General features: G+C 36.0%; 1 protein-coding gene across 1 annotated transcript; it reads left to right on the plus strand.

The window, feature by feature from the left end:
• The first annotated feature begins 6 nt into the window (after positions 1-6).
• On the plus strand, positions 7-6,470 carry LOC134317274 (keratin, type I cytoskeletal 18-like). The gene is made up of 8 exons (XM_062998093.1): positions 7-345; positions 725-807; positions 1,145-1,301; positions 1,391-1,552; positions 1,644-1,769; positions 2,538-2,758; positions 3,270-3,307; positions 6,409-6,470. The coding sequence occupies exons 1-8, from the start codon at positions 7-9 to the stop codon at positions 6,468-6,470; spliced, it is 1,188 nt and encodes a 395-aa protein (XP_062854163.1).
• Positions 6,471-13,732: the final 7,262 nt, after the last annotated feature.

Consider the following 13,732-nt stretch of genomic DNA (forward strand, 5'->3'; position numbering starts at 1 on the left):
TTTAGAATGTCTCGTAACAGTTCTAGCAGCATGTTCGGTGGGGCAGGAGGTCGGGGTGCCAGGGCATCTGTCTCCAGTCTTCAGGGTCTGAGAAACGCTCTTCGACCCGACAGCGAGCAGCAGCCTTTACAAAGCGCGCCCCCTGCTCCAGTTCAAGCAGATGATAAGAAGACCATGGAGGGTCTAAATCAGCGACTCTCCGGCTACCTGGACAAAGTGAAAAAACTTGAGACTTCTAATCAAGAGATGAAGGATCAGATGAAGGATCTGCAGGAGAAGATGGCTCAGACCACCGACCATGACTGGGACGAAATCGAAAAACCACTGGATGAGCTCAGGGAAGAGGTAAGTTAGTTAGTTAGTTAGTAATAGAAGTTTGGTCTTTCTAGGTTATTGTTTAGTAAATTAAGCAATGTTAAACTTCACGTTAAATGTTTATAAAAAAAAGAACATTACGGAAAATGCAAAAAAAAAAAAGCAGTGTTTCTTACATTGACTTTTAAATATTAGATAATAATAGATTTTGAATCAATATATTTTATGTTTTGTCTGATTAACTTTATTTCATTTATATGAAAACCCATTGTCTTAATATAACCTATAATAATTAATAAATTATATTGTCATTCTTAATAAACATGTTTTGCAAGATATTAAAGTATATTAAAAATATTTGAGATTCTTACAAGTATTTTAACTTTTTGACTATCGCTATTGCTTGCAGATCCATAAAAAGACAATTGAGAATGCACAACTTCTGTTGCAAGTAGACTCCACCAAATTGGCAAATGATGACTACAAAAACAAGTAAGTGACCTCCAATGCTTAAATCCAGGCTCATGAACATTGTACTAATGCAAACAAATGTTGAAAGGATGCATATTTCTACAAGTCAGAGTACACTTTGTTCTTTTTCATTTTTATGTGACCATAAAACCAACAACCCAAATAATAATTGTAGTGCGGTTTTAAAATTTTTGATAATTGAATGCCAATTTAGCTATAGTCAGTTTTAACTCGACATTTAATGAGTTAAAGGTTAATATGCCTCCAGCCACTGCAAGTTTTTAATCTTTTGCTGGTGCTATGTTTAGCAGTATAAGCTATCAAATTCACAAGCAAAATTTTTTGTTTATCCTTTTAGGTTAAAGGCAGAACAAGATGCTCGGCAGAACTTGGAGCATGACCTGGCAGAACTGCGACAAGCCATTGACAACATGCAGATGGAACGCTTTAACCTTGAAAGCCAGATTGAGTCTGCGAAGGAGGAATTGGCTTATCTCAAGAAAAATCATTATGATGTCAGTAAGGCCTGCTCTACAATTTAATTTAATTTATTTGAAAATTCTTGCTTGATTCAAAGAATTTCTGGCCTTTCTCCACCTCGCAGGATATTACTGAGCTAAAGGAGAAAATCAAGGACTCTAATGTAAAAGTCGAAGTAGACTCTCCCCAGTCCAACCTGAGTGAGACTATTAACAAGATTCGCATGCAGTATGAAAAACTTGCACAGAAGAACTATGAGGAGATCAATGAATGGTACCAAACCAAGGTAAGACTGGTGGCTTTTTGATGAACACAGCTGTAGTTCCATGTACACTTTTATCTTTTTATGCTGTTGTTTTTTTCTTCACCCTTTACAGTTTGAAAGCATAAATGTGGAGCTGACAAAGAACACAGAGACCCTGCAGAGTAGCAGGACTGACATTTGTGAGCTTCGCAGACAGAAAAACATGCAAGAAATTGAATTTCAGACTATCCACAATACGGTAACACTCACCACTTTATTGTAAAGTCCTCCAAACTGTCAAAAACTCATGAATGATAAATTCTGATTCTGATTAAGTGGGTTTCAGTTCAAATAATTTATACCAGTGCTAAATTGGTGGGACAGGTACAGTTTCAACTGGAAATATTCAACCCCTCTCACCTAAAAGGTATCATGATAATGTGTATACAACTAAATGAAAATATACAAGAAGGGTTACCACTGGAAGTAAACAGAGGGAAAATATTTGTTAATACATAAAAGGCAATTTGAGTTGCCATCAATTTGAGTTTAAATGAAAACATCTTCTCTTGACAGATGTGCACTATTATACAACCTCCAGCATCAGAACTAGGTGCAACATCTTTTTGCCTTAATAAACTCTAATCAGTGATTTCAGAAAGTGCTATCAAGCTTCTGACACCTCTTTTTCCAGGTTCGCGGTTTACTGCCAGATTAGGTTTATTTGAAAATGCAGCAGTGGGTAGAAATTTAATGGTAGCAATGTGTGAATAATTCAAACGCCTGTGCCGCAACTGTCTTTAAATCCCACCAAAGTCTTTCTTTGGAATTTAAATCTGAAGACCAGAATATCCAGAATATTGACTGGCTTAAACTAGTTGTTACTCTTTTACAATTAAATTCTGGAATAGTTTTAATATGTCAGTAACACTTTAATGTATGCAGAATACAGTATCTGTAGCAACAATCTGTGTTTTTTACTTAGATAAGGATTATTTAAATTTCTGTACTAATGACTTTTTCTCAGATCATGTCTTTGGAGGAGACATTGGAAAACACACAAGGTCAGTACACTCAGCAACTGGTCCGTCAAAACCTCATAATTCAGCAGCTGGAGGCTGAGCTAAGCAAGGTACAAGGCCAGGTGAAGAAACAGTCTGAAGACTATCAGACCCTCCTCAACATCAAGATGGAGCTGGAAGCTGAGATTAAAAGCTATCGCCAGCTTATGGGAGGACTGGACAACAGGTAAAGTAATGGTCTCAACAGCTTATTTTAGCCTATGTACTTAAACAACTGATGTAATGACAATGCATTATAAACCATATAAATCTGCAGTGCATAAATGTTTCACAAATCTTTAAAGGAGAGTTGCTTTAAAAATAATTAAAGCAGAGAGAAATAAAACACATCCTGATGCTTTAGTTTTTTTATCCTTTTATTGTATTGGACTTGACTTTTAGCTGTTTATAAAAACTCATAACAGGCTGGAAACATTTTTAAATAATTTAATGATCTTTCAATTCTGTAATTTTTAAGTTTTAAACAAATAAATCTACTGCCATAAAATAAACAAGATTTGACAGTTGAGCATCAAGGTAGAAAAGAGATGAAGCTCAAGTAACTTTTGAGAATTGTTTTACTCTATGCTGTTTCAGGTCAGCATTTTCAAATTATTAATCAATTACTGTTTTTTGCTGTTTGTGATAAAAGTGGATGCAATAATAATAAATTAATAAAGAGGTTATTTCTTTAATAGTGTGGACTTCACTTTGGAACAGGCTTTGCAGAGCAATGGTAAGTTGATACCTGTATGACTATATTTAAAAGTTATTTAACTCAGGTTTTAAAATTTTTTATATTACTGTCTGATGATGTATACAGAAATCCAAAAGAGTAAAAATACCAAAATGAATAAAGAGTTAATAATGAATATATTATTTTAACCCATCTACTTTTCCACAGCTTCTCTGAAAGAAAAAAAGTGAAACAAACACACATGAGAAGATCTAGAAAAGCTCAGCTAAGATCTACTGTATGGACCAGAGGATTAATCAAAATTTAACTCAAGTTTTTTTTAAAGCCTATGTGATGTAATGAAACTAAAAAAAATACTAGCTTGTACATGTTTATTTTACATATAGTTCCAGATTTTAAATTATAATTGCATTGCAGGTTAGTAAAAATATTTGATATTAAAATTAAATTAAAATCTATATTCTAATATTTGTATAACAGCTATCCAACTTGAAAAGAAATATTTTGGAATAAACTAAGAAGAAGATAGAAGATATCCTTTATTTGTCATACATACATATACAGGTGTACAGTACAATGAAATTCTTTCTTCGCATATCCCAGCTTGTTTGGAAGCTGGGGTCAGAGTGCAGGGTCAGCCATCGTACGGCGCCCCTGGATCAGACAGGGTTAAGGGCCTTGCTCAACAGTGGCTGCATAGCAAAGCCTGGATTTGAACTGCCAAAATTCCGGTTGATAGCCCAAAGCTCTACCCACTATGTGCATGTGTGTATTGGCAGTGTCCAGTATAGTTTTGCATAGTTATTGAGCTTTTTAGATTTCAGATGTTGTTAATTAAGTCTGTATCATTAAGAATTAGCAATGCTACTATAAGCCAGCCCTACACTGTTCTTGATGCAAGAAAGCTTGTCATTAAATCAAAAGTACATATCACTGAGGACTTTAAATAAAGTACAGCAATATTTTTTTGAATGTATATCCTTTTGAATTTGTATTTTATTTGTGGGGATTTATAAGAATTAAATAGAAAAGTAGCATTTATATTTTAGCATCATAAATAAACAGTGACATGCTGGCATGAACTGTAAAACTGCTGTAAAAAAACAGTTATTCTTCTGTCATAATGTATTCCAATGTACATAAATATGCTGTTAAATTACAATAGATGCACTGTAAAACAGCACCATGCTGGCATGTACTGTAAAAATTATGTTACTGTATTTCAGTATACAGTACAATATTGAAATGCATTGTAAAATAACAGTAAAATGCTGCCAGTTTTACAGTGAAATTCTTTACAGAAAACAAAATCGCTTGTAAAGTTAACTGGTACACTTTTGAGGAAATGCCTGGTTTTTGAAGCAGGGTGGTTCACTTAAAATTGCATTTGATTCTATTTTAGAATATATGGGTATTACTCAGAATGTAATGGGACATTCTCACCTCTGTAAACATACCCGGGACTTAATAATAACTCTTGGTATTGACGTAGACAAAGTGGTTATTTTACCACAAATGACTATCTCAAATCACTGTCTTCAGCTGCATTCATTAACAACCTACGAGAATTAGCCGAAAAGCTAGAACAGGCAACCCAACACTGAGAGTCCATATTCTGCACAACCCTAGATAATGTAGCACCAGTTAAAATTTAAATGATTAGAGAGAAAAAGCTTGCTCCATGGTACAATGACCACACACCTGCTCTAAAACAAGCAGCACGAAAATTGGAGCGCAAATGGCGGCACACTACACTGGAAGTGTATAAGATAGCATGAAAAGATGCCCTATGTGATTACTAACTATTCTTATAAAAGCCAAATCTTTACATTTTTCTTCTTTTATAGATAATGAAAATAATCCTAGATTTCTTTTTGAGACAGGTTCTTAACCTACCAGAAATGTAACAGAAACTGAATCTAATATACCATCACACTGTACTAGCAACATATATTTAACATTCTTTAATCACAAGAAAAAATACAACTTCAAATTCAAAATGTGACACATTGCCCTATTAAGCAGCAAGTCACTTGTAACAATGCTATCGAACTAAATTCCTTTAACCCCAATCTCTTAAACTGCATTGATTAAATCATTGCTCATCTTCGTGCATAACTGACCCCATTTCAGTCTGCTGAAAAATTTACTCCCTTTCATTGTAGAGCCCCTGCTTACCATAATACAGCGGTCTCCAACCTTTTTTGCACCACGGAGGTGAGAATGTCCCATTACATATCATATAAACTATAATTTCACGGACCAACGGGGGCTTGGGAAGATTTAACATTTCTGCTCACAAATAATGGAAATTAAGCTTTTTCACTGTAACGACACACTGCTCCCACCTAGGGGTGATAGGAAACAATAACACCCGAAATGTGTTAGAAATGTAAGCGGTGAAAACTGCTTTTCTAGTGATCTCTAATTATTTATTCTTTTTGTGCGGCCTGGCAATAAATGACCCACAGACAGTTGGGGGCCACTGCCATAATAGACCTACCACTTAGCCTTGGCTATGTACACAAATTGTTTAAATGTGCAGTTATTAAACCCCTAATTAAAAAAAAACCTAATCCATGTTTGCTGTCCAATTATAGGCCAGTTTCAAACCTTTATTTTGTCGCCAAGATTCTAGAAAAATAAGTTTCCCAACAATTATGTTCATGTAAATTTGGTTTTGGGACTTGTTATTTACACTCTACATGCTACTATTAGGATCCAAGGCAATAAGGGACAAATTGTCTAACCAGGTGCTTAACTTTAATGTTTTCTCTGGTAAAAAACTGGTAAAGATACAGTGTGTTTGCCTCAGTGCAGTGACAGTGTTTTAAAGAATCGGTGAAAAGTATACTTTGGGTTAATTATTATGATATAGAATAGAATCTTTATTGTCACTATACACAAGTGCAATGAAATTTCGAGTGGCATCTCTCCAATAGAGTAGCAGCAGTAGAAGAAAGACAGTAGTAGTAATCACACAGAAAAATTATTTACACTCTAAAAAAAAACAACAATAAAAATCTTTGCACTTTTAAGTGAATTTACATTTTTGCTTTAAATATTAAATACTAACTGTGTGTGCAAATGCTGCAAAGTCCGTGTGTGACATGTAGTCCTGTGTTTGTGTGTGTGCTCAGTCCTTTTCAGTCCTGTGGTGTGTGATGGAGGCCACAGCTCTAGGAAAAAAGCTGTTCCTTAGTCTATTTGTGCGTGCTTTTATTGTCCTGAATCGTTTGCCTTAGGGTAGTAGCTGGAACAGTGTGTGTCCGGGGTGTGTGGTGTCTTTGATGCTGCTGCTAGCCTTCTTCCTCAGTCGGCCAGCATACAACAAGTCCAGGTGTGAAAGTTCTGTGCCAATAATCCGTTAAGCTGTTTTCACTACGCGAGTTCCTGTGTTTAGGATGAGGGTGGAGGAGGTGTGGTTGCCAAGATGTCCAGTGAGAAAATCCATAATCCAGGTGCACATTGAGGAATTCAGGCCCAGGTTCACCAGTTTGCTGACCAGTTTATTGGGGATGATCATGTTAAATGCGGAGCTGAAGTCCACAAATAAAATCCTCACATAGCTGTCAGGTTCCTCCAAATGTGTCAGCACGGTGTGGAGTGCTGTTGTTATGGCGTCCTCTGTTGAGCGATTTGGTCGGTAGGCAAACTGATACATGTCCAGGCCAGGTGGGATGACTGTTCTGATGTGTGACAGCACCAGCTTCTCGAAGCATTTCATGACTATGGGTGTTAGAGCCACTGGACGATAGTCATTCAGGCATGATGAAGCTGATTTCTTGGGTACTGGAACGATGGTGGAGGATTTGAGACACGTTGGGACAGCAGCTTGTTGGAGTGAGAGGTTGAATATGCTGGTAAACACCTCTGTAAGCTGGTCGGCACATGCTTTCAGCACCCGGCCAGGAACTCCATCTGGACCTGCTGCTTTGCTTGCATTGACTTTCCTCAGGGTGGTTCTCACCTGGTGGTGGTTTAGAACCAGTGTTGGTCCTCCAGCAGTTGGGTTGGTGAGTGGCGGGATGGGCAGAGCCTCATTCTGAGTGTCAAAGCGGGCAAATAATTGGTTCAGAGAATTGGGCAGTGTCGGATCATCATTAGGCAGGACATTGGTGGTGTTATAGTCGGACAGTGCCTTTATACCATTCCACATGCTGTGTGCATTGTTGTTGTTGAAATGGTCCTCAATGCGCTGTTTGTATTTCCGTTTTGCCTCCCTGATGTCTTTTTTAAGTTTCCCTCGTGCTTCACTGTAGGTTTGTTTGTCACCTGACCTGAATGCTGCGTCACGTAGTGTACAAGTAGTGTATACCTTATACTGCATGAAGGAATATTGACATGTCTAGTTATGCGTGATTTTGCACCATTTATTTAAAAAAAAATCAAAGTATTATGTAAATTTTGGTTCCTCATGTCTGAATTTTTTTGTGATGGTTAGTTAAAGATGATAATGTCATTTCTATGATTTTTGCAGATGATTCATGTAGTTGTACAACTGTATCGCTTGCCCTCAGTAAAATACATTTCTTTGTCACAAATTGAGTTAGAAAGGCTTTTAAAGAAATATTTGAACCCTTTTACATCATGTGTAATCTAACTACCTGGCCTGTCATGAATGTAACAAAAAGTGTAAAACATCGTAGTAAATAATTGTAGTAAACAAATAAACTTTAAGTAAATTTAGTAGCATGTAATTTTAGATTTCTACTTGAGTAAACTATGTAAGCCATAATTTAACTTATACTTGAGTATTTTTATTAGATTAGTAGTACTTTTATTTAAGCAAAGAACATGCATACTTCTGACACCTCTGATTGTTGTAATATGTTTGTTTTTTTTGTTGCTTGATTGTTGTATATAGATAAGCATGAGCCAAAAAGGTCACCAGCATTCCTGAATCTTGTTGATATGTGGCTTCCATAGAATCCTAACTTGCAATTGTAGATGCACTAATGAGCTGTGTTTACTGAATTTTTTTTCCCAAAGTATTCCCAAGCCCGTCAGCATGCCATTTTTAAACAACTGAAGCTTTAATTAATGCATCTTTCATATATGACCATGATTGCATCATCTTTTGTCGTTCACCAGTTTTCCAGTGAAACGTTTCAAAACATGTGCTTTTCATCATTGCATAAACTTTCCAAACTTTCCCCAAACCCAATGTTGCAGGCATCCAATTAAGAATATACAGTTCATACTATAGGTTTTAAAAGATGCATGTCAATTTTTTTTCTTTAAATCATTCATTTTTTACAAATTAGATAATTTTCATAACAATTTGAATGGAAAATTAAATCTTTCAAAAAATACAAAAATGTTGAATATATTATTAATTTCTATGGCCATATTCATACTAAGTGAGCAGTGGCTGCAAATGGTTGTGTTAACTTAAACAAGCTTCTGATGAGTAAATTAAATCAACCTGTTTGAAGTCATCTGTGCATGTGCTTGAGCGACAAGGATAAGACTCAAGGAAATCTGACCTTCTGAAAAAATTCCTTACACTTACATTTCTAAAGAAGCAAGTCACACCATGCCACAGAGATGTCAGGTGTAACCCCACACCTGTTGTAAATAGTTGATGGTATGTAGTTCTTGGGGTATTATTGGTATGTGTCTAGTTAATTATTGTGTGTGTGTGTGAGGATGGGGCCTAGTTTATCTACCATCTATGCTTTTGAAAGAGTAAGAGAGTTTCTTACATTTACTTTGACATTTATTTGATTGAAGATAGGATGAACCTGAGAAATTTCATGTTTTTTTTGCTCAACTTTATTTTATTTATTAATAAACATCCACACAGTAAAGCGTTGGATGTCCCTGGAAAAGATGATGTCTTGAAGGCAGCATATGTTGCTCTAGGATCTCAATGTACTTTTCTGCATTAATGCTGCTATCACAGAAGTGTAAATGACCTTGGTCAAGGGCACTGACACATCCCCATACCATGACAGACCCTGGCTTTTGGACTTGTTGTTAATAACAGTCTGGACAGTCTTTTCGTCTTTGGTCCAGAGAAAACAGCGTCTATTTTTTTAACTGTGTGATGGTCCATCCTAGATGCCTTTGAGTCCAGAGAAGCTGTTTCTGGACATGGTTAACATAAGGCTTCTTTTTTGCACAGTAAAGTTTTAAGTGGCATTTGTCAATGTAGCTCTGTATTATAGTGCTTGACAAAGGTTTGCCAAAGTAATCCCTTGCCCATGTGGTTATATCAGCTATTGTTGAGTGGCGGTTCTGAGGGATCGAAGATCACAGGCGTTCAGCTTAAGCTTGTGCCTTTGGCCTTTACGCACTGAAATTCCTCCCGATTCCTTGAATCGTTTAATGATATTATGCACTGTAGAGGAAGAAATATGCAAATCCCTTCCAATCTTTGATTGCGGTGTTTTTAAACATTTCAATAATTTTCTCATGCATTTGTTGACAAACTGGAGATCCTTTGATCCTCATGTGAATGACTATTATCAAATTACAGAAAAAAGTGTAGTTGCATTTAGTTGCATTGTTACTAAAAGGTGGTGCAACCGGTTATTTAGGTGGCAGAAGTGAATTGGGTGTTAGTTAAACTTAAAGAAATGAAATTATGTTTAACAAAATGTGTTAGTATAAAAACACATATTTTAACGCTTTATTGGTGAAAGAAACAGACAATGAAATCTGTGATAAAATATGAGATTCTTAGTTTTTTCCCCAGTTTTTGCCTCTTCCAAATTTCTTTTATTTTTTTCCTAATTTGTCACATTTATGTTTCAGATCTTTCAATTCATTTTAATATAAGATAAAGACATGAGTAAATACAAAACACAGCTTTTAAATGATTATTCAATTAACTGAGAATTTATTCAAAAGCTATTTCACCCATGTGGATTAAGCTTCTAAATCAACCAGTTAAACAAATTCAATTGACAATTGGGTTTCAATTCACTAGCGACACCTTGAATCTAAACATTGCTGAAATAGAATCTGTCTGGCAATGTAAAGCAGACTAGAAGGTCTCAAAAAGCAGAACATGAGTCTAGTGAAGCACAGTGAGAGCCATCACCCACAAATAGAGAAAACTTGAATCATCAGAATCTTTCCAAAAGTGACAGGCCTACCAAAGAATGCACATTTCATTAAGGTCACAAAAGAACCCAGACAAACATCTGCATGCCTCACTTGCCTTAAGTTAAGGTCAGTGTACATAATTCTACAATACGAAAGACAAAAATGACATCCATTGGAGGGTTGCAAGGTATAAACCATTGCAGACCAAAAAAACACAAAGGATTGTCTCACATTTTTGACCCCCAATACTTTTAAGATAGTATTTTGTGTACTTATGAATAAAAGGTGGATCTTTATGGAAGACATGGGTACTGTTAAAACCACATTCCACCACAAGAACATCATATATGGTGGTGGTAGTAAGATGGTCTGAAGCTGCTTTGCTTCTGCAGGTCCTGGTCAACTTGTCATAATTAATGGAACCACAAATTCTGCTCTCTATTTAAAAATTCTGAAAGAGAATGGTCACCAGTCAGTTAGTGACCCAAAGCTTAGGTGCAGTTAGGTTATGCAACAGGACACCGATTTAGAGCACACAAGCAAGTCACCTATGAATGGCTGCAAAGAAGCAAAATTAAAGTTTTGGAGTGGCCGAGTCAAAGGCTTGACTTGAATCCCATTAAGATGCTGTGGCAAGCCCTTAAAATGAGTACTTTATTTTTTTTTTGCACAGTAAAGTTTTAGGTGGCATTTGTGGTTGTAACTCCATATTGAAGTGCTTGACAAAGGTTTGCTAAAGTAACTCCTTGCCCATGTGGTTGTATCAGCTATTGATAAATGACAGTTCTTATAGCATTGCTGTCTAAGGGATTGGAGATCACAAGTGTTCAGCAAAGGTTTGTGCCCTTGCCATTTACGCTCTAAAATTTCTCCAAATTCATTGAATTGTTTAATGATGTTATGCACTGTAGAGGGAGAACTATGCAAAACCCTTCCAATTCTTCTTTAAATAACATTGTTTTGTGAGTAATTATAGAGCAGCAAACAACAAAGCCTCACTTGCTCTTGAATGAGTTAGTAAAAAATAAAAAAAATGGGTAGACTAACCAAATGTTAAGTGTGTGCGTGTGAGGGTGGGCCTAGATTATCTACCATCTATGGTTTTCTTGTGTGTTTGGGTTATGATGATGCATTTTAGCATTTAGAAAGTAAGATTAAAGTAAGATTATAGTAAAGTTTTAGGTGGCATTTGTGGTTGTAACTCCGTATTATAGTGCTTGACAAAGGTTTGCTGAAGTAATTTCTTGCCAATGGGGTTATATCAGCTATTGATGAATGGCGGTTCTTATAGCAGTGTCATCTGAAAAATTGGAGTTCACTGGTGTTCAGCTCCTCCAAATTCCTCCAATTGTTCAATGATATTATGCACTGTAGAGGAAGATCTATGCAAAACCCCTCCAATCTTTCTTTGAAGAACATGGTTTTAAAACATTTCAATATTTTTTTCACATTTGTTGACAAACTGCCCATTTTTGCTCTTCAAAGTCCTTTTGTAAATACTGCTTTTGTGCCTGTTTGATTATTTGTTTATTAGGATTTTAACGTCATGTTTTACACTTTGGTTACATTCATGACAGGAACGGTAGTTACTCATTACACAAGATTCATCAGTTCACAAGGTTATACCAAACACAGTCTTGGACAATTTAGTGTCTCCAATTCACCTCACTTGCATGTCTTTGGACTGTGGGGGGAAACCGAAGCAGGCGGAGGAAACCCACGCAGACACAGGGAGAACATGCAGACTCCAAACAGAAAGGACCCGGACCGCCCCACCTGGAGATCAAACCCAGGACCTTCTTGCTGTGAGGCAACAGTGCTACCCACTTAGCCTCCGTGCCGCCCCACCTGTTTGATATCACATTGTTATAGATAGATACTTTATTTATCCTGAGGTAAAATATTTATTTTTTTCACCCTATAACTAGCCCTTAATTGTCCCCGGCCCAACTTTTTTGAAATGTGTTGCAGACCTGAAATGTAGGAATGAATGTATACTAACAAAGAAGTTGTTAGTTAAGTTAAAAATTAAATATGACAAATTAGCAAAAATAGAATACCTTTTTACAGCACTGTACAGTACATCAAGAGTCTTGAAGCCATGCACTTGTTTCTGCTAGCTGGCTGCTTGGTTTGATCTATTTAATTTTTGTCCATGCAGTTTCAACAATGTCTAAGAATGAAATTTACTTCTGGAAGAGGAGTTTCTCAGGTCACTGTCTAGCTGTAGTTGAGCTAGTTTAAAATATTATTTTGGGTATATCAATAATATTGTAGCATTCTTAAAATAAATCAAATATATAAATATAAAAAAAAAAAACTAGTTTTGTTTATTGTTTGAGTAGATTTTTTTTCTGATCACTGTGAGTACACAATCACAGTCACTATCACTATTGTTCATGAGGGTGCCAGGAATTCAAGAACTAAATGCATTGCATCAAAGCCTGCAACCTGACAATTTCCATAGAAGTTAAACAGAATGTGCTTTAAAGTGATACTTATCAGCATTTTTACTGCTAAGCGTTAACAGCAGCAAACAACAAACCCTTATTTGCTCTTGAATAAGTTAAGTAAACAAAAATTAAAAAATGAGTACACCAAAACCGAAAGAATTTCTAAAAACATTTCACCCAGTACATTTTGTAAAGGAGGTTTATTTATCATGTCTACCATCCACTGAGCTATGACATCAAAAGCAGCAATGAAAAGAAGAGGGGTATAAAAAATGTGAACAGAGACAGATATGGCAGTAGTAAGATGGTAAATATGGAAAGTAAAAGGTATCAAAACATTAATTTATACAGATAAATCTATGTATTTAGGGTTTTATTATGTTTTGAAATGCTCCAAGGATGTCTTAGGTTACAATCTGAAGCATATATTTTTTAAAAAGCAGAATCAAAACACAAAAAGAGGTTTAGAGCCTTTAAAAACTGGTGGTGCAATAGGGTCTTATCAAATGACATCAGCTCAGGTTTGGAGTATCCATGTTCTTCAGCGAGAGAATGTCTTGCCCCTGAAACAAAGCAAATGAAATTTGGCATTTCATTGAAGCAAGTAGAAACACTCCTGTGCCCAAACTACTTTGTGGGAGCCTCTGTTTACTATACTCACCTTTAATGACATTTAATAAAAGAAATGTTTCAAGGAAATCTATAAACTGCTCCAAAAGTACAGGACAAACAGAACTGAATGTATGGATAACCATTAAAATCTGTTAGCTAAGGAAGATACGCACTTCAGGTCACCCACAAGATTAAGTTTTAGAGTACCTTTACTAGGCTGAAGTAACACCAGTTGTACTGTATTGGTGTTAGATTATATCATAGCCAAATAACATGAGGTGCATGGATCTATGGTCAGCAATATATTAAATTTTGAGCTGATGGCAGTCACTCATAGTTCACC

This window comes from Trichomycterus rosablanca, chromosome 6, assembly GCF_030014385.1.
Source record: "Trichomycterus rosablanca isolate fTriRos1 chromosome 6, fTriRos1.hap1, whole genome shotgun sequence".
Lineage (NCBI taxonomy): Eukaryota > Metazoa > Chordata > Actinopteri > Siluriformes > Trichomycteridae > Trichomycterus > Trichomycterus rosablanca.

What these genes read in the sequence shown, in the direction of transcription:
- LOC134317274 (XM_062998093.1), top strand. Translation starts at nt 7, where the DNA reads ATGTCTCGTAACAGTTCTAGCAGCATGTTCGGTGGGGCAGGAGGTCGG. An exon ending in ATGGGAGGACTGGACAACAG is followed by an intron (nt 2,759 to 3,269) that starts GTAAAGTAATGG and finishes TTTCTTTAATAG; the next exon opens with TGTGGACTTCACTTTGGAAC. An exon ending in ACAGGCTTTGCAGAGCAATG is followed by an intron (nt 3,308 to 6,408) that starts GTAAGTTGATAC and finishes GTGTGTGCTCAG; the next exon opens with TCCTTTTCAGTCCTGTGGTG.